At 40.3% G+C, this 22,013-nt stretch overlaps 1 protein-coding gene across 3 annotated transcripts in view; it reads left to right on the plus strand.

Moving 5' to 3' along the window:
• ADGRB3 (adhesion G protein-coupled receptor B3) overlaps nucleotides 1-22,013 on the plus strand; it is a 706,322-nt gene that overhangs the window by 326,093 nt on the left and 358,216 nt on the right. For all 3 annotated transcript variants that reach the window (XM_090034594.1, XM_090034587.1, XM_090034599.1), the window contains 2 exons: nucleotides 2,178-2,372; nucleotides 19,873-19,941. In XM_090034594.1, coding sequence (XP_089890720.1) covers nucleotides 2,178-2,372; nucleotides 19,873-19,941 — 264 coding nt within the window. The remainder of the gene's footprint in view (nucleotides 1-2,177; nucleotides 2,373-19,872; nucleotides 19,942-22,013) is intronic.

A 22,013-nucleotide genomic window follows, 5' to 3' on the forward strand; every position in this document is an offset into this window, starting at 1 on the left:
ACCTTTGATGGGGATCTTGTTGAAAGGTTTTTGAAAGGCCAAATATATAGTATGTCAATCAGGTCTTCCTTTTCCACGTGCTTGTTAGTACCCTCAGAGAACTCCACCAGATTGGTGAGGCAGGATTTCCCTTTACAAAAACCATGCTGACTCTTCCCCAGCAGATCACTTTCTCCAAGAGCAAAGATTTATTTACCTCAATGATATATACAACCCAGATTTCCTGAACTCCTGAGATTAGAGATGCTAATCTAAAAGAGTCTCCTTTCTCTCCCCTATTCATTCTAAACTATTTTTACAAGATTGCTTTAAAAGTCCACTCTTAAATCTGAAGGAAATCACTGAAAATGAATTTTGTAAACAAGCTTCTCACATAATTTCCCTTTTCTTTTCTCTGAACACTGAAGGAGGCATTCTGCTGAAATATCTGTCTAAGGAAGTCATTTGCCTAAATTAATCTTATAAACAGTTGTACATTGAAATTGAATAATAATGCTTTTATCTTTTTGCTAATGTAGTTAACTGAATAAAACTGTGTAAGTCACCCTGTTCTGGTAACAGCAGCTGGTTACCTAGCAAATAGAAATCCCTGAGGATTGCCTTAGTAGGAACAACCCTTAGGTGCCAGGTAGCTGCTTCTGATGCTCCATAGAGGTATAAGCATCTAGATATACCTTGGAGCAACTTATAACTGCTCTGAATTATGCTGGGATATAGTCCTAGGGTTGAGAGACCAACTTTGTTCACATATTCACCCCTTGTTAATTATATATAGTCTATCCCACAGCAACTGAGGATAGAGCCCAAGTATGTTATAGTAGTATTAATAAAAATTCTTAAATATTATATATCAGGATGTTCTTACATTCTTATTTGTTTTCCTTAAAATGTTGAGATTTTAAGATACTGAATTAGTGCTACTTTTTTGTAATTAAACAAAAGCAAAAAATAAAAGCATCACTATATCGTATCAGTCATCCTTCTCTTTGGATGTTGAAAATCAGGCCAACATAAAACACAGGTGAAAGTACATTTTCAGAGGAGATGCCACACAGTATGGCTGCTGGCTATAGAGTTGACTCTGTAGCTACTTTGGTTAGAGGGAAGGTCTGTCTGGTGAACTTTGATGCAGAGAAATTTATACTTTCATATACAACAAAGAGCAGGTTTCTTAAACCTCTTCATTCTTTTTTCAGCATATGCTGGCATTATGACATCTGCCCTTGTGATATGCTTTACATCCTACTTAAATACTGAGTTGGGGTTTAGGAATTTTTGAAATCCACAAGTTCCACTTTGACAAACTGTTCCCTTCTGACAAAAGAAATTTCTTTCCTCTGCATCCCTATCACAAGTTATATTAGTCAGTGGCCTGGCATAGAACTTCAGGGGGAGATAAGTTAAAAATAACCCTTCTGCTCCTTGATTCTTGTTCATATTTCTTCACACTTCCTGAGCATGAGTATTATTCCAAGATTGCAGGGATGCCAATTTAATTAAAGTGAACAAGAGGATCAATGAGTGGTTCATGTCCTTTCATTTTCAAATTGGCCAACATAAGTGGACCGGGATAGGTGGAGAATATCCTACATTAAATTAAACTTATTTTAAAAAGGCAGCCTGGACTAATTTGGCCCTTATTCCTATACAGCTCCTCTTGGGGATTGTCCTGCTTTGAGCAAGGGGTTGGAGTAGATGACCTCCTGAGGTTCCTTCTAACCCTAATTTTCTATGATTATATATTTGGTTTCTGCATTAAACACAATGGCTTTACAGCTGCTTTTCTGGGAAAAGACTGAATGTTCACAGTACTGTGGACAACAGGCTGTGTTTGCAACCCAACCCAATGTATTTGTGTGAGAACAGTTGTTGAGAAGTTATCAGATTCAATGTATGGGTAAATGAATGAAATAACAGAAATAAGATTAAATGATTTATGATCCATTTTATCATTAAACTCTCTAACTCAATGATAAATTGTGCATTAATTACCATATCCTGTTGTAAAGTTATTTAAAGTGTCTTAAAATAAGTCAAATAAGACTCCTTTATTATTGCACAGCTGACCTGTGGATTCCTAATACTCCTTAGAAAGTGTTCTGTGTATTTTGGTTCAGAAATTTTTGGGTGCAGTAAAGTAGGTTCTGATATTTACTTCACTCTTCTGATTGTCACAGATTAAAGAGCACCTTGCCAAGGGACAAAGGATGCTGGCTGGTGATGGAATGTCCCAGGTCACAAAGACTCTGTTGGATTTAACTCAGAGGAAAAACTTTTATGCAGGGGATCTTCTTATTTCTGTGGAAATCCTCAGAAATGTTACAGACACGTTTAAAAGGGCAAGTTACATTCCTGCATCTGATGGTGTCCAGGTAAGAGAAATACTGTATACCAAGGCAATTATTCTGCTTACAATTTTATTCAGCATTCATTGTCATCTATTTACCCTGTAAGACAAGTTAAATGTCCTTATTAAGTGTAACAGTTGCACATTACTAAATAAAATGAAGGTATTGGAGCAAAAGGACACTGGTACATTTAATATAGCAAACATCTAAGAATAGCAGAGCATCAAAAGTACGCGAGTCTTTTTACATAAAGATTGTTCTAAGAACTTTGCATTCCCTATTCTTTTAACATCACTCAACTCTACAGTTTTGTTTGTTCTAGTTCCTTTCAATTAAAAATCTACCCATGATTTTTAGATACCTAATTCATTTAGGCATTGCTTCTGCAGTTCAAAAATGTAGAGCTTATTGAAAGAGTGCATAAGTACATATAATACATTTCATGTCAGTTTTGTATTTTGCAAGTTCAGTTAACTCTTCTTATGCCCTAGGACAATTAAAATGGTGCCTGTGCCATGAACAACAGGGTTTTTCTGTATGATGTGCTGCTTGTCTCAGTGTATAGTATCCCTAAAGAGTGACTGTTTGTCAGGATGCCAGGATCTAGTAGTATTTTGTCTATATTTAGGATTTTATGTGCACTTTTCTAAGTATGCAGGTGCATTTTAAAAAGGAAGCTAAGATAAAATGCAGTAGTACATCACTTATTAAATGGTTGGTTTTATGATTGTTCATAAATTAATAATAAAATAATTTAATGTACAGAATTCTTATTAATGTTTTATGCAAATATAAAGGAATGGAGGTAGGAAATGTGAATAAATATAGATGGATGGGTATATTTTAATCAGAATTTCCCTGGAGTTAAGGTTTTGACAGGCTCTCCATTATATTTCTAATTCACTCACTCACTCGCTTTCTCTCTCTCTCTCTCTCTCTCACACACACACACACACACATATTTCACAAGTTAAATTAATCAACCTAATTTGTGTCATATGTGACCCTCAGCCAGTTCAGACATTTATGGCCTCATTTCTAGGGAATTAGTTTGATTAAAATAGGATGTAGAAACTGAACTAGAAATGTCAGGTTTGCATCCTCCTTTTTTTGTGGGACCAAGGCTTTCAGTAATTTTAGAAAGTTTTGCTCCTAAAACATGGAGTTCTTCACAACAAATGTTTCATGCTGTAAAACAGCAGTAAGCAACCTTTTAACAGCAGACCACAAATACCACCCCAACAGGTGATTTTCCCTCTTCCCCTGTATTTTCCTCCCTGACACAGCACTGACAGAGACTTGTCCACAGTCTCCTCATTAGCCTCACTGACCCCTACCACAAGAGAGACACCGTTACAGTGGGGGGAGGCATCAGTGCAGCAACCAGTCTCTGGTACCTACTACTGCAGGTGCTGACACCATGAACTCCCTGTCATCAACTGCTGCCAACTCCTGTAACTGGCAGGACTGGGCCAGGTAGGGTACTACAAAAACCCCTTGGCTGCTGGCCACACTGCAGAAAGGTCTCCCATGAGGGGTGCAGGAGCCATAAGATTGACGAGGGAAACTCTGTCACAGGCTGGATGACATCTTCATAACCCATATCCATGTGCTGTAGGTTGCAAACCCTAATACTAAACAATTTGACATTTTTGCTTTAGATTTTCAAGTTTTGAGGGAACTACAAAAATCTTTGTGAGAACTAGTCTTGAGTGGTTGCCACCAGCAATTCACAGATTTAACAGAGTTCACAGACACTAGGGCTGGAAGGGACCTCGGGAGATCATCGAGTCCAGCCCCCTGCCCAAAGGGCAGGAAGTCAGCTGGGATCATACAATCCCAGCAAGATAAGCATCCAATTTGCTCTTGAAGGTGTTCAAAGTAGGTGCTTGAACCACCTCCTATGCTAGGCTGTTCTAGACCTTGGGGGCTCAGACAGTAAAGACATTCTTCCTTATGTCCAGCCTAAAATGGTCTTGCAGTAGTTTATAACCGTTCGACCTCGTCATCTCTTGGGGCGCTCTAGTGAACAAATGTTCCCCCAGACACTGGTGGTCACCCCTGATAAACTTATAGGTGGCCGTCAAATCACCCCTGAGCCTGCGTTTTTCCAGGCTAAAGGGCCCAATGGCTCCCAACCTGTCATCGTAAAGTCTGTTTTCCTGATGTCTGATCATGCACGTGGCTCTTCTCTAGACCCTCTCAAGCTTCTCCACATCCGTTTTGAATTGTGGGACCCAAACTGGACGCAGTACTCCAGCTGCGGCCTCACCAAGGCCGAGTACAAGGGGAGAATGACGTCCCAGGATTTGCTTGAGAAGCATCTATGGATGCAAGCCAGCGTTTCGGTCGCTTTACAAGCCACAGCATCGCATTGCAGGCTCATGTTCATCTTGTGGTCAATGATGACCCCCAAGTCTCTTTCTTCCATAGTGCTGGCCAGCAGAGCACTGCAGAGCCTATAAAGATACTGAAGGTTTTCTTCCCAAGGTGGAGAACCTTGCATTTTTGGGTGTTAAACACCATCAGATTCTCATCCGCCCATTTGCTGAGCCTGTCCAGGTCAGCCTGGATCTCCCTCCTGTCTTCTGGTGTGGATGCTTTGCCCCAAAGTTTGGTGTCATCGGTGAACTTGGCCAGTCTGCTTCTGACTCCAATATCCACATCATTAATGAAGATGTTGAACAATATGGGTCCAAGGACAGAGCCTTGAGGGACCCCACTGCTCACAGGGCACTATGACGCTTGACTTCCATCAATTACTACCCTCTGGGTCCGACCACAGAACCAATTTCCCAGCCAGTGGATCGTGGTGGACCCAAGGCCACAATTGGCCAGTTTCGCCAAGAGGTGATAATGGGATACCAGATTGAAGGCTTTTTTGAAGTCAAGATATATGACATCAATCTCTTCTCCCTTGTCCAGGTGATAGGTCACCTGGTTGCAGAAGGAAATGAGATTGGTCAAGCAAGACCTACCCACGACAAACCCATGCTGGCTGTCCCTTAGGATGTTGGCATCAGCCAGTCCATTAAGGATGGCCTCTTTAAAAAACTTTTCTAAGCTCTTCCCTGGGAGACAAGTCAGGCTGATAGGCCTATAGTTAGCCAGATAGTTAGTTTCCTCCCTTTCTTGAAGATAGGTACCATATTGGCCTTCTTCCAGTCTTCAGGCACTATACCAGAGTGCCAGGAGTTTTCAAAGATCCATACCAGAGGCTGGGCTATGATGCTCCCCAGCTCCTTGAGTACCCTGGGGTGTAAATTGTCAGGGGCAGCTAACTTGAAGGTATCCAGCTTCTCAAGGTGTTCCTTCATGAGGTTGGCATTAATGGAGGGCAGGGGATCTCCGCCACTTGGACCTCCTTGTCCTGTAGTGGCATGGGCGTCCCGTGGGATTGATGAAAGACTGACGCAAAGTACCCATTTAATAGGTTGGCTTTTTCCTAGGCATTAGTTGTCAGTTACCCCATCTGGTTCAGCAGGGTTCCAACGTTGCCCTTGCTTTTCCTCCGGCTCCCCACATACCTGAAAAAGGACATTTTATTGTCCTTGATGCTCGAAGCTAGTTGGAGTTCAGTTGCAGTCTTGGCTTTCCTGGTTTGCTCCCTGCAGGACCGGACCAGTGCAGAATAATCCTCCTTGGAGGTGAATCCCATCCTCCATCCTTTGTAGGCCTTTCTTTTTAGCCTCAGGAGGTCTGCTAGATCTCTGGAGAGCCAGGGGGGCTGCTGTGCCCTCTTGCTGCCTTTCCTCTGAGATGGAATAGACTTAGCTTGTGCATTGAGGGTCGCTCCCTTGAGGAGCAATCACTCTTCTTGAACTCCCCTCCCCCTGGGGTTATGGTCCCTTAGGGCCTGACTGACAAGCCTCTTGATGAAAGACTGATTCAGTTCAGGGATGTAGTAGCCTGTGCTTACAGACTGAATATAGATCTGAGTTCTGTCTGCTCCAAACCTACTTCCATGCCAGAATTGTCTCTTAAATTCTTGTTAGAATGTTGCCTGAACCAGCTGGAAAAAAACAATTAATATCACATTAACCTGTGGGAAATAATTACTGATTTTTTGAAGGAAAAAACCCACAGAATTCCAGCGGAAATAGAGTGTAAAACTACTGTAAACTCTTTTTAAAATCTTCTTCTGAAAAAGATGCTAAGTTAAAAAAGTGAAATTCAATAAGTTATAGAATCATAGGAAAGTTGGACTGGAACAGACCTCATCTAATCCAGACCCCTGCTGAAGTAAGCATCATCCATCAGTAAACCATCTCAGCCAAGTGTCTGTCCAGCCTACTATTGAAAATTTCTAGGAATGGAGATTCTATAACTACTCTAAGAAGCCTGTTCCAATCTTTGACCACCCTCATAGTAAGGAAGTACCTCCTAATCTCTAACCTAAATTTCCTCTGATGAAGCTTGAGGCCATTGTTCCTAGTCCTGTCCCCTACAGCCACAGAGAAAATCTCATCTCCATTCTCTCTTTAACAGTCTTCAGCCTGTTATTAAATCCTCTCATATTCTACTTGTCTCCAGACTAAAAAACCCTAGTTCTTTCAGCCTTTTCTCATTATTTTGTTGTTTTGTTTCAAATTATTTTGTTGCTCTGCACTGGACACTTCCCAATCTGTCCACATATTTCTGGAAGTGTGGTGGGCCCAAAACTGTACTCCAGATGAAGCCTCACCAGTGCTGAATAGAGTGGAAGAATAACTTCCCTTGATCTTCTAATGACAGTCCTGTTGATACAACCTAGTACACAGATGGCTTTTTTTGCAACAAGACCATGCTGTTGGCTCATATTCAGCTTATGGTCTACTGTAACCCCCAGGTCCTTTTCTGAAGTACTACAACGTAATCAATCACCACCTCCCCACCCCCCAGTCTGTATTTGTGTATTCAGTTATTCCATCTTAAGTGGAGGCCTTTGCATTTCTCCTTACTGAATTTTATCTGGTTGATTGTGGACAATTTTCACAGTCTATCCAGATTATTGTGGTTCTTGGCTTTGCTCTCCAGAGTGTCTGCAAGTCCATCCAACTTGATGCCATTCACAAATCTGCGAAGGCTGAACTCAATCCTATCATCCAAATCATTAATAAAGATATTAAACAATACTGAATCCAGGACAGACCCTTGAGGAATCCCACTTGATACCTCTTCCCAACAAACACCGATGATCATGTTGAGCATATTTTTTGAGCATGATGATCCAACCAGTTACGTACCACCCCTACAGTACTTTCATCTACTCTTCTATTCCTTAGCTTGTTATGGAAAATGCTGTGGAAGACAATGTGAAAAGTCTTGCTAAAATGAAGGTATATCACATCCACTACTCTTCCTGCATCCACAGAACCTGTTACCTTATGATGGAAGGAAATCATGTTGGTTTGGCATGATTTGCTTGGTGAATCTATACTGGTTGTTCCTGATCACCTTGTTCTCCTCTTGGTGCTTCACAATTTAATTTATTTGATAGTCTCAATGATCTTTGAGGACATACCCCATGATCTTTCCAGGTATTGAGGTCAGACTTGTCTGTAGTTCCCTGGATCCTCCTTCTTCACTTTCTTAAAGATGGGCACTATATTTGCCCTTTTCCAATCTTATCTGATGCTGGCAACTTGAAATCTAGATTCTTTAAATAATCCCTAACCTGTTCTGCTGCTATGCTAGGCTTCTTGACTCCATCCCTAGCTTTGCTGTCTTACTCTTGACATGCTTGTAAAATGCCTTTTATATCTCTTGCCAGCTGCCTCTCAAATATGCTTTTGCTTTCCTAATTTTCTCCCTGAATGTCATCCCCCATGTGATACTCAAATACTCTTCCCTAGTACCATGACCATATTTCTACTTTTTGCAAGATTCCTGTTTGAGTTTCCACTTATTGGAGACACTGCTGCCTAGCCAGACTGATCTCCTGTTGCAATTCTCATTCTTCTGGTGTAGATGAAGAAGAATAGATTCCTCCTCAGAACTCAAAAGGGCCTTCTTAATGGAGGCAGCCAGTGCTCCTGGACTCCTTTTTCCCTCAGACCTGCCTCCCATGGGATCTTGCTAAATAGTTGTTAAGGTCTGCATTTCAGAAGTCCAGTGTCTTTATTGTCTTCTTCTTCTCTCCCCTTAGCTCTTGAACTTTGTTATTATTTGGCATATCTACATGTGACATAGTATCCATGGGCAAAAGCCATGACACTGCTGCTACGTTGCCTTAGCAATGTGCTCCCTAACTATAGCATGTAGCTATGGTGATGTAGCAGCTAAAAATAACCATGTGCTACCAGTGCAATACTAAATGATAGCATAGTAACAACAGCACCATAGGGGCACGTGTACACATGTCCAGGGTCACCCAAGGTAGCTTCCATCTTCACATTCTCAATCAAGTCCTTCTTTCTGAGCAGGAAGTTGATAAGAGCTTCTCTGCTTGTTGACCTGCTTACCATCTTTAGCAAAAAATTATCTCCAGCGCACTCCAAGAATTAGCTGGACTGCTTGTGCACTGCCTTCCAAACAGATGTCCCAATAATTGAAGTCCCCCATGGGAAGTAGGCCCTGCAGTCTGGAAGCTTCTGTCAGTTTTTTAAAGAAGCCCTCATTCACCTCTTCTTCCTGATATGGTTGCCTGTAACAGATGCCCATCATGGCATCTCCCTTGGTGCTTTCTCCCCTAACCTCTTCTCAGAGGCCTTTCAATAGGCTGACCTTCCACTTCGTACTGCACCTTAGGATATATGTACATCTCCTTTGTATATAGGGCAGGACCCCCTTCTTTTTTCACTTCCTATACTTCTTGAATAAGCTGTGACCATCCTTGACCATACTCTACTCATGTGGACTATGCCACCATATCTCCATAATCGATATTACATCATAATTCCTCAGTGGTACAAGGACTTCCAATTTTTCCTGTTTATTCCCAGTGCTTCTTGTGTTAGTGCATAAACCTTTAAGGTATCTAATTGGTTATCCTGTCTTCTCACTGAGAGCATTGCTAAGATTTCTACTATTTCTTCCCTTTACTATATTCTATCCAAGTCCCATGGCTCTTTACTTCCTTCTTGGCTTCCCTCTTCATCCCCTACTAAACCTAGTGTAAAGCCTTTCTCACTAGGTTACCAAACCTGTAGGTGCAAACACTACTTCCTGTCTTTGTCAAGTGGACCCCATCTATTCCTAATAGTCCTTCTTCTTGGAACACAAAGTAACTCAAAGTAAACGTTAAAACACACATGCATACATGCTAATTTATTTTTATTTTATCTCCATAAAATGAGATCTAAATAATCAGAAAGTCATACTTTAGCATTTTGCTACATTTCAGAACAGTACCTTATGAATCCTGGTAGTTCTATACTTTAAAATATGTATTTCTCAAGAAAAAGCTACTATGATTTGTCCTCAGATCATTGTCATCTTCCAGACTATCAAACAAATTAAACCTTAAAATGAAGAAGGCTCTAAAGTATGTCCATGCATTTATTACATTCTTTTGATTTTCACTCTTTTATCTGCTGACAGTGCTAATATTGATAAAGGTAGACACTGAAATTAATATGATCCATTGGCTTTAGATGACGAGGGGAATAATGAAAGGATTGCAAGGAAATTACAAGATTTCAACATACTTACACAAAACTAAAATGCTGCAACTTCAGATGTTGTATGGAATGAGCTGTTTATTTGAGCAGACAATATAGTAAGCTCAATACAGGGCTTGTTAAATATGCAATAATGGTGCTGAGTTATTCATTGTAAAGACCTTACTCCCTTTGCATATTTTAAGAATTTTTTTTGCAACAATTGAGATGCTCAGACACAGTGTCAAGTAGAACAATAAGCATGCAGGAGACAATATAACAATATAGGATGGGGTTCTGGATCAGTGACTGAAAAATACAGCACACTGATGAATAGCAAAAAGGGGGACAGTAATTACACCAGAAGCAAGAACTCTTTTCATGTGGGGAATATTTGAAAATATACTATTATGAATGAGCACTGGAACAAAACAGATGGCAACTGTATTATTACTTATAAATAAAAATATTTAGTAAGAGAGAATTAAAGTTGTAAATAAATGTGCATGAATTTTAAAACAACAATTCAGAATATTATCTTAGACCTAGATTACATCTAGTTGGGATATTCTTTGGACTATCATTAAACAGGGTGGTCCAACAGTTATTATAAGCCAGTGTTATGGTTCCTTGAAATTGCTGTTGGCTGGGAACTAGGTTTGTCTCCTGCATGTTATAACAGCCTAGTGCTGTTTAGCTTATGACTGGCTACTTATGGTTTAGGGGAACAATTAGACCAGCCATTGATCAGCTGGGTTGCCCCAGCCCATTCCCTCAGGACATGCTCCCTTTTTGGAATTCAAGCCCAGAACCAAACTCAATGCTTTCCCTTAGTTCCAGTACACAGAGCAATTCTTGCCTAACTGCATAATAAGATTTACAGCAGCTTTAAACTTGCAGATTGGCTCAGAATGTCTGTATTGGAACAGAGAATTGGAGTCATTATATTTACAGTAAGAAAACATTTGAAAGAAAGGAAATTAAATTAAGAAACCATAGCTGTCCAAACCTGACTGTAAGCAGAGTGAGTCAGAGAAAGGACCGGATGGAAATTACAGATCTCCGAATTTGTCTCTTTCTATCATGCTATTTTCTACAATGCCCACTATTGTAGTATCTAAGTACCACTAACAGGAAATGAGGGACCAGAGCTTCTATAAGTACATCTAGCACCTATGGGACCATTAGATTTTGTATTTCTATTATCTCTTCAGAATTTAATTCTCCTGGTAAATCAAACATTTTCCAGTAGTTAGAATTGTACCTGTATCTGTGTCCTGTAAAATGCTCTCTCATAGATATACTTTATCTATAGTGACCAAGAGAATTGCAGAAATACTTTTAGGCCTTCTAGAACCTTTCCCAGCATTAGATTCTTGGTTCATATTTTTTCATAATCTAATCAGAAAAGTACATTACAGCTCCTCTCTTTCAATTCATGGACTGGTTCTACCTGTCTGAAAATCCCTGCACAGCTCAGGGTCCAGAGCTACCACATACAGGGCATGGAAACAGTATGGGCCTAGAAAAAGAACAGATGTACTGTTGGCACTGGATTTATGATCCAAATACCTTGTTCCAGCCAAAACCTTAGACTGACCACAACTTTTCCTCTCGATAATAGGCAAATGTTATTGATACACAGTAATAGCAGATAAGAAAAATGTAGCCAAGGCAAACAAAATACCTGCCCCGCCATTCAATTCTATATCTACCAGTTCTAGGGCTGTCACAGAGAGAAGGTACATCTAGGCAGTAGGGTTGTGCAAAACAGCACCATTTTGTTTTGACTTCCGGTTCACTGTTTTGAAGGAACAGTGTTTCATTTCGTTCAGTTCTTCAGACCTCAGTTTGATTCTCCTGCCCCCACTTCAGTTCCACAGCTCCCTGCCCAGCAGCGTTGAGCCACAGTGGCCCCAGCTCCCAGACAACATGCAATGTCCTGCCGAGCTGCGCTGCACCATGCCATGGGGCAGCTGCCATGCAGGTGCCAGGTGTGGGGGAGGATGATTCCCACCCACCCCCACTGCCCCGTGCTGCATGGGGGGGGCTCTGCCACCAGCACCAAGAGGCCCCAATCCTGCTGCAGCCAGTGAGATGGGGCTTTTTTTTTTGCTTTTTCTTTTTAAGTGCTGGGAAGCTGGGACCAAGCAGGGGATGGAGTCAGGCAGAGCAGCCATGGGGCTTCTCCTGTGGCTCCCCCCACCCAGGGAGAGGCAGGCACAGCCGGAGGAGCTGTGGGAGAACATGCAGCTGCCTGGCTGCGCCTGCCTCTCCTGGGCTGATCTGAATCACCAAATCCTTCCGAATCAATGCTGAATCTTCCAAAGTTGATTTGGCCAAATCGATTTGGATATTGATCTGAATCTCTGAATCAAATCACTGTCCTCTGAATGAGCCAAATCTGAATCCAAATCAAATACTTTCCTATTCGCACAGGCCTACTGGGGAGGGCTCTCTGTTCCACAGCAGGGCTGGCCCCTCCCATCTGTTCCCTGGTTGGAGCTCTGGCAAAGACTTGCAGGCACAACAGGGTATGCCTGGCTTCCCTCTGTGCTCTCCTGCCCTCCCCTCTCTGCTTGCTGTTCAAGCAGGAAATCTCCCCCTCCCTCTCTCCCATCTCCCACAGCAGGGACCCCAGCCCCATGGATCCTAGGCATGTGGTATGTTAACTAATGCAGACATATGTGTGTGTCTCCAATTTTGCTGGGACAGGCAGACAGAACAGTAACTACTTAGGGCTATTTGGAGCTAATCAATGGGATTTTTTTTGCTCTATATTAGGGCTGTCAAACAATTTAAAATTTGGATCATGATTAGTTGAGTGATTGCAAATATTAATTGCAATTTTAATCACACAGCTAAAAACAAAATTATGTGCAGAAAAATTCAAAATTATGCAAAATTATGCAGGCACTTTGTATGGTTTGGGGGTGGGGATGGAGTGTTGTGGGGAGGGATTTGTGAAGGTGTAAGCAGCTGCATGTGAGTGTGTGTGTGTGTGTGTGTGTGTGTGTGTGTGTGTGTGGAGTGGGTTCCCCCAATGCTCTAGCATGGTATGGGGTCCATTGGGTTAGAAGTGAGGGGCAGCAGCAGGGATGGGCTGCTGTGGCTTGGGAGTGAGCGACAGACATACATAGACATACACACATAGTACCATACAGGTAAGTCTTTGGAGGAAAGGAATGTGGGGAAGAGAAGGGGTGGAGGGGACAGATCCAGGCCCCCGTGGTGAGGTAAGGAGTGGGGCAGGGATAGGGGTGAATGGGGACCCAGAGCCAGGGTGGGTCATAGAATGGACCTGTGGAGGCTTGTTGAGGAGTGTGAGTGGGGGGATGCAGCTCCTCACTGCTGCACGCACCCCCAGGAGAGGCATGGGGGACAGAGCCAGGCTGTAGATTTGTGTATAGGGCAGAGGTGGGCTGCCCACTGTGGGCTGGGGCACTGCGCTCTGCTGCCTTTGCCCCGGGAGATGCCTGCTGGCCATATCACATCCTCTGCCTGCTTGCTGGCAGGAGGCACAACATGGCATCAAGTGACTCCCAGGGCAAAGACAGCAGGGTGGCACAGCCACAACCTTCAGTGGTCAGCCCACCTCCACCCCATGCACATATCTAGGGGGCACATGCCGCCCATGCTCCTCCTGGAGGTGCATACAGTGGTGGGGAGCCTCCCCCCCTGTGCCGTGGATGAGCCGCCCATGCCTCTATCCCACAACCCACCCTGGCCCTGGGTCCCATTCACCCCAGGCCCTGCTTCTGCCCCTTGCCCCACTCCTTCCTTTACTGTGGGGTCCTCGATCTGCCCCCTATGCCCCTTCCCTCCACAGACTTATCTGCTGGGCTCTGCTCTACACGCTGCTAGGCTGCATTCCTGGCCATGTGCATGCTGCGGCTGCTCATGTGTGTATCTGTGTGTGTGTGTCTCTTTCCCCACCCCCACCCCCACCATCCTGCTGCAGCAGCTTGGAGCCCATGCCTGGGCTGCCCTGTGGCTCCTCTGCACTGCCACCACTGTCCTGCTGGGTGGCCCAGTGATGGCGGTGGAGCGGAGCCTAGATGCAGACTCCAAAGCCACATGTGCGATTAATGCATTAAAAAAAATAACACAAGAACCAATTAACTCATTAATTACATGTGTTAACTGTGATTAATTGACAGCCCTGCTATAAATGAAATGCATGTATACTGGGAGGGTTTGCTGATATGGTTATACCTTCAAGTCTTTTCAACTCTATATTAAGTTTAAGTCTTGTCAACATGCTATAAGGGAGTGTCTGTGCTATTTTCCTTAAAGGGCAAAACAGATATGCCTATTTTGACCTGAGTCTTGAGGGCAGGGTCTTTGCTGTAACTTCTCACATCTCCTTAAGCATTTTAGGGTGTCATGTGCATAAGAGATCAGACCCATGTGCTCCAGATGGTTTCTCTGAAGTGCTGAGAGACTATCATTTTGCTCTTCACTCTTTCTTACACACCTGCAAAATAGAAGTGCCAAAAAGAACTGCCTAACTTTGAAATATTGCACTTCCAATTATATTCATAATCTACTTTTAGAAATGGCATAATTGAGTTAATTTTGTAACTTTCTTAAAGTGCTATAAAATGTTAATTAATACAGTAAATCGGTGTATTTTTTTATTCAAATCTATAGATTTTGACATATAATAGGTATCCATCTTGCTAAATGTGTTTACTATCCATTATTAGACACACAGGGCCAAATCCCATTTCACTTTATATTCCTAAATGACAAATACACAGCTGCCTAACCACAAATCTTGGCACACGCAGTTTGGCTTTAGCTCTGTGTGTGCAAGCCCACAGATGCTCTCCAAGCATGATCAGTAGGGCTGCACTCTGGCCAGGCAACTGCACACATATAGATATAAGGGCAGGTAAATCCTGAATTTTCTGTCACAGGAAAAACATCTTGTGACCCAATTGCTTAGCGGTTAGGGCACTTCTGCAGGCAGTAGAGTGCCCAAGTTTTATCCCTCTCAGTAGGGGATGTTTGAAGCTCCATCTCCTGCTTCCCAGAAAATTGTTTCTAGGCACCCCTGTCATAGACCAGGCATTATTCATATCTTTTCTCTTAGAGTTAGCCCACTGCACTTTGTTTATAGTATTCACTAGATTCATAGCACTGGGCAAGTTTTTGCTGTATTGGGAAAGGGGGCCTACTCTAAAATCCAGGGCCTTCTCCTTGCCAGGCCAGCCCTCTCCCTAAGGCATACACACTCTGCCTTTTATGCATCCTATTGGTCACACATTGCTGCCTCCCTTGAGTGCCCTGTGTGCCAGCTTCAAGAGGAGAGCTGCAGAAATATATATATATGTACATACTTCATAAACATTCAAATTTGAAATACGTATGCATTATCTTAAAATCCTTTTTAAAGAATTCAGCATCAACAGACAATCTCTGCCAACAAGAAAGAAGATATGTCTAAAGCAGGAAAGTAGAGTTTTCATATTATAAGGAAACATACAGGAACCAGTCCCAAAACAAATGTAGCATAAACACACATGGCTTGAGGACATGAAGAGAGCTAGAACAAACTTTTAACTTTGTTTGCAAAAAGTTATAAGTTATAACTTTGAAGCCAAAAGTTAAAGGTGACATGGAATCTCATAAGATGCCTATGTCATACTCTCTGGGAGGTTTAATATTTTTGTAAGTCCTACTTGTGTCCTCCTCTTTCTATAGGAAAGACCCCTTTGCTTTTTGATTTTTCATAAGAATTGTCTTCTTTTTTATAATGTTTCAGTATTTCATAATACATTAGCCTACATATAAATTATGACAGGGCTTCAATGTTCTACAATGTCATTAAAACCAGTGGGGATGCAGGTGGTGTAAGTGAGCCCAGAATTTGTCCATTAATCTGTATTTTACATGAGGGTAAAATGATAAAACATTAATTGGGATTAAGATATAGGAGCCTAACCTTGCAGGTAAAGCACCTAAAATTTCCATGAAGCAAAGAATTAGGCTTAAATCGATTTTTAGTCAGCTATGGAGTATGAACATCTCAGATATTCCTAGAAGTACTGTGGACAAATTACTTAAATACCTTATGGTACATTCATGGGAACTATGGCAAATTTAAAAGTTTATTACTAGAAAAGAGATTATTAGGTATTTGAAATGGGTATTTGTTCAAGGAAAAATGTTTTTGAGGAACTGGGCTAGTTTTAGATATAGGGTATTAATTAAAGAATTACATTGCTTCTAAGTATTTTATATTATGCTAGTTATACGTGTAAAAAAATAAATGATAGCCAATAAAATTCTATGGGCATTTTTAACATGAAAGTGTCTTTGCATGCCCCTTAATTAACCTTTATAAAATGTAGTGACATTTAAATATTTCATTATGAGGCTTACATCCTTCCATATTTCTTGAGAATTGAAAATAGATATCCAGAGAAGAAGGATCACCTTTGAATGGAATGCTGTAGGTTAAATTCTTTTATATTTAATTTTCAATAATGGATTATTGTATTTAATAATGAGTAATTATAACAAAGTGCTGAATATGAATGAATACTCAAAACAGTTGATGATGTGAACCCTGAGGAGCTGATTCAGCAGCCATTGATGTTAGCAGAAGAATTCCCATTGATGATTGATGTCAATGGATGCTGGATTAAATCTAGAGGTTATTTTTTTTCTGATTTTATAACTCCTTTGGTCCTCACAGTGCACAATAGAATGTTGAATCGTTTCCTTTCTTCCAATGTAATTTTGCATCACTGAAGCCCTCTTCAGCTTTAGCATCTGCTTCAGTGGGAGAAGAGTCATGCCATCATTTATGTACCATTTTGTATTTCTTTTACCCCAACTAAGTAAAACACTAAAACACTTACGTAAATACTCAATGAAAAAATTGAGTCCAAAAAGTGTATATTTTAATAATGCAAATTGTTGTTTATTTTATTGGTATAATAAGCTTTTTCTATCATGGTGATATGGGACTGCTTCAGGAAATAAAACTTATGCTTTTGGTGCTTTCTTCTTTACATGATGCAGAGAAAAAACTTGAGGACTAAGTTTTAAAGGGATAAGTTTTCCATAGTAGGCTAAATTAGTGAAAATGCTATTATATGCAAAAAAAATTCACCGGCTTAATTTAACTCTTCACTCCCAAGAAATAATATTTAGTGTTGGAACTTTTGTACTTACATATTTTTAAAAATCAATTTTATGTCAAGAAGTGTGGTCTTGTTAGTGTGTTGCAGCAATAGCTGTGACAGGAGCTCCTAAGCACCCAGTCAGAAAGACAAGGGAGCATTAATCTAGTTTTTGTCAGGGACTTACTGTGTGACCTTGAGTAAAACACTCAAGTTTTCAGAAGTTCTCAGCCCAATTACTTTAACTGAAGTCAATGATTGATTGATTGATAACTACATGCATCTTTTGTAAATTACTATAAAACAATTAGATAATTAACAGATTGTAGACAAAATTGCATGACTTCAGGAAAAACAGTACAGATTCCAGCTGAACAGACTCTCAACTAGAAACTTTAACCTCTGGGGATAAAGAAAAGAAATGGTAAATAAAAGGGTGGATGATGCAACATATGGGATTAAAAAGGAAAGTTCTCAGAACTCTTGTAAAACTAATTTTAAAATAATGTGTGATTTAAAAGCTGTCTAACTTTTAAAGATGGTTATGACTCTAGGTGTCATTCAAGTGATTTGCTTAATGATAGTCAAATAAATAGGACAATCAAATATAGTAAGTAACAGCTTGAGGCCAAAAAAGTGAGAGGGAATTATTCCTTTTCTGTTTAAGTTTCTAAAATGACAGAAGGAAATGTAACATTTCAAAAGCTGGCACACCTGGTTGGAAAGAGACCATAGATTGCCCTCTATATAATGAAATAATAATAATTGTTGAGTAGAAAATTTTAGGGGCCTTCCAGTTCAGATTTCCAGTTTGAACAGAAACTGGTGACTCTGAGTCAGGTGTTTACTTCGTGTAATTTGTTTATCTACAGGCTATACACTAAGCCTGTTCTCTTGAAACAGGAGAGGTTTAGAAAAGAAACCTTGTCAATGCCCTTAGCTGGGACCTCTGACCAGGCACTTTTCCCATGTCATAATAAACAGCTTTCTCGCTCTGTCCAGCCAAGGCTACTGATTAATTCACAGCACCTTGCGCCATTCTCTAGCTCCTGCCGGCCCTCCAAATCTAAAACATCCTTTGGATTGCAAGCCTTTAACCTTTCTGTTTTTAGGTACAAAAACTTGGTATTTTTTTCTATAATATGAAGAATAGTGAGTTAAAGTTTGTGTCCTTTATTAGTCTCTGAGTATAGTGATGGCATCAATGATCGATTACAATATTTACTGTTCTAATACAACTATATTTTACTGTTCTCTTGTTCCTAACATAGATAAGGAACAAGGAAAAACAATGTGGTAATGTGCTTTCACAGTACTTTCCAATAAATGTTTACTCATATTCCAGAACCACTATACTGCACTCAAGAGAGACAAATCAAGAATAACTCAGGACTGAACAACAGTGCACATTGGTCCTTGGAAACTAATATATATCAGCTTCTACCACTATCTCCCTCCATCCCGTACTTTGATTAGTCTTTATGAGTTTTTAAGAAAGGGAATACCATGCTTTAAAAAGAAATTCATTATTAAGGCTTCACCTACACAGTTTTTTACTAGTATAATTAGTTTAGAAGTTATTTTTTACTGATCTAGTTACATTGGTACAACCTTTAGAGTAGATACATTTACTATTGTATAAATATTCTTAAATACATAAGCTAGCTACAGACGTTCAAAAAGCCTGAGGTGGAATTAATTATAGTTACATAGTTTTCTGTAACTGGCATAGTTTAGATCAGTAGTCTAGTTTATTTTCATTCCCATAATGAATAAACTATGCTTGTATGAACACATTTATATCAGTGCAGTGTAACTATGTCTATACCAAAGGGTTTGGACCATTTTATTGGTATTGGTGAACTTCTGCGTGGGTAAAAGACCAAAATATATTTACTGCAATATATTAAATGCATTATATATTAATGTCAATGCATTAAAATCTTGAAGCAAACCTCTTTATGGGGCTTTTGCTTTTGTACAAGACAGATTTTACTATCCCACCTATTATATATCTGAAGTTAGTCTTCCAGTGTTAAAGAGTTAAGTAATACCACTGTAATAATATGTTCTAATCCTAGGTTTAGGAATTATTTTCTATTTGTACTTTCTGTACTGCATTACAATATAACCCCTGTCTATTTCACTTTGTCTCTTTCCCAGTTTTATGATGTTCTTTCTAATATATTAATTTACTTGAAAAAAATTGTGCTAAAGTGGAAACATCATCCATGAGCAAACCTAAAAACAGTCCCATAAAATTTCAGTTATGTTGCTTATCCAAATCTTTTATGCACTTACATGGATGTTATGGTTTTGGAAATGTGGCTTTTCAGAGATTTCCAGTACTCCTGATTTTAGCTGTACTAGAAATATAACAGTAATATATAGCAAAATAATTCAGCATTTTACTGTCTTGTGCAAACTAAAACCAAAGAATGTACAGACTCAGGAAAATTTGGAAAGACTGATTGTTAACTATTTATGTTGGACCTTCAGAAAAATTGAGATTACCACCTACTAATCTCTGAATACTAATACTGGTACTACTGCACCTGTGACTACAAGTATGATTGGAATGAATGGTTTAGTAATCTGACCCTGTCTGGAAAAAATTACTTCAGTTCCTCAATGTTTTAATCTCTGGATAATGTCTTATAATAGCAGTAGGCAATGCAATTCAAAAGGCCATCACTAAAACAATCATTTGCAATAATGACTTAATGGCATGAACTTAGTGGTATGAATGATATTTGTTATATGCTTGAGTTTAATTTGACTTTTTTTTATTTCATTGATTTTTTTCAGAACTTCTTTCAAATAGTTAGTAATCTCCTAGATGAAGAGAACAAGGAAAAATGGGAAGATGCACAACAGGTAAGACTTGCTTCTTTTGTTACTCAGTTAAAAAATTACAAATTATGTGGATAGAAAGCATTTACTGTATTGCTGAGTAGGAGACCATACCTCAATGTAGTGAGGCTTGTTTAATTAGGAAATACCTTTTTAAAAAATATATTGTAAAAGCTAGGATAAAGCATATTCTGGTGTGAATGTAACAATGAATGGAAAAATGTTTTGAAATAATCGGGCCCTGATGGAAAAGGATTTTTTTCTTGCCTGCTAACTACTGGACATCAAAACTATTTTATGATCATGAAAACACTTAGAGACATGTCACACGTTACATGTAGACTATATTAACTGTCCTTAAAATATGAGGATTTGCACATTCAAGAAGTAAAACACTTTCTAAGAATGATTGTATCATAGCAAAATTAGGACTTTCCATGGGAAGAGTATATCCAGATAATATAAAGTAATACTTGTTCAGCTATCATCAGACTTCTCCAAGGAGATAACAGAAGTTCAAGACTCCGGTGCAATGCTGGGGCTGACACTGACAATCAAAGACCTGTGCATATTAAAGCTTGTAGTAAACATTGCCATGGAACTGCTCAGAACACATTCTGTCTTCAACACTAAACAGATTTAACATATACTAAGTGTCTTATATGCCAAGGCCTATATTATAAACAGTTTCATTTTGTTCATGGGATAATTCCTGATGTTTGCAGACTTGGAAAATATGCGCTGTAACTGAAATGACTGAGTATTACTTTTTGTTGTCTAAGTGATTTCACTTATACAAGGGTGTAGGTTGTAGACATGTTGGTCTAAGGACATAGGCAGACAAGGTTATTTGGGTAAATCTGATATCTTTTATTATATCAACTTAAATAGTTGGAAAAAAAATTTTAGCAAGCTTTCAGGTTTAAAAACCCTCCGTCAGGCTGAGGAAGTCTCTGCATTTGGTATGTGCTTTTCCTGGATGGACTGAATAGTAAAAAAGCCAGAGGCTGGGCTAGTATGCATATGAGACAGGCAATCAGTGAAGATGTAAATTGAGGAGTCAGTGGATGAGAGACAGGAGCTGGGGGCGGAAAAAAGTGGGATGAATGTAACTGTTAAATAGTGGAGAAGTACCTGGAGAGTCAGATGTCAGGCAGGTTATAATGTGTCATTAATCCAATGTCTATATTTAGTCCATGATTTTTTGTATCTAGGAGGTTGATGAAGTGGAGTTCATAGGCTCGTCTCTGGGAAGTAAGTTTCCATTGAGGATTAGAACTGAGAAATTGGAGAGAGAGTGGTTTTCTTGTAAGAAATGTGCCCCCACCGGTAATTGGATATTCTTATCTTTGATAGATTTCCAGTGTGCATCATTCTGCTGTGCAGTTATTGTTTGGTTTCTTCTACATATTTTCCATCAGGGCATTTGGTTCATTGTATGAGATGTATTACATTTCTGGAGGTCAGCTGTAAGATGCAGGGAGGCTGATGGACCTGTTGTGGAATGTAGTAATTGTGGGGGTGGTGGAGATGTGTTGACAGGTTTTGCATTTATTGTCATGGCATGGTTTGGATCCATTTGGTGTGTTCTGGGCCTGAGGAGGTTTGATTCTGGTGATGAGGTTAGTGAGGTTCGGTGATTGTTTGAAGGCTAGGATGGATGGTCGTGGGAAGAACTCTTTAAGAATAGGGTCTCTTTCTAGTATGGTATAACAGGACCCTTCTTTGGGGTCCGTCCACTGGTGGCCCTGCCCACCTGTTATGGCCAACTGCCCACCTTCTCACCTGCCATGTCTTGTTGTTAATTGATTAATACATGTAATTAAGCAGGAGGCTCCCCATTTTCTGCCCCGATGCTAGGGGACACTATCTGTGGCTCCGTTCCTCCCCTACACTGCAGCCCAAGCTTTGCAGATGGTATTTGTAAATTCCTCTTTATGTCGGGGTCTAGGCCACTGTGGGTCTACCTCTTTTTTCTAGCTAGGCCTGTGAGCCAAAAAACAACCCACTAATCAGGATTTGACTCCCAGGCTCCAACTCTCAAAAAAAAAACAACCCTCACTCGGGCTCCTGCCCCTCTGTGGTGCTGGGGTCCA

This window comes from Crocodylus siamensis, chromosome 1 (genome assembly GCF_052110815.1).
Source record: "Crocodylus siamensis isolate JL-2025a chromosome 1, ASM5211081v1, whole genome shotgun sequence".
Lineage (NCBI taxonomy): Eukaryota > Metazoa > Chordata > Crocodylia > Crocodylidae > Crocodylus > Crocodylus siamensis.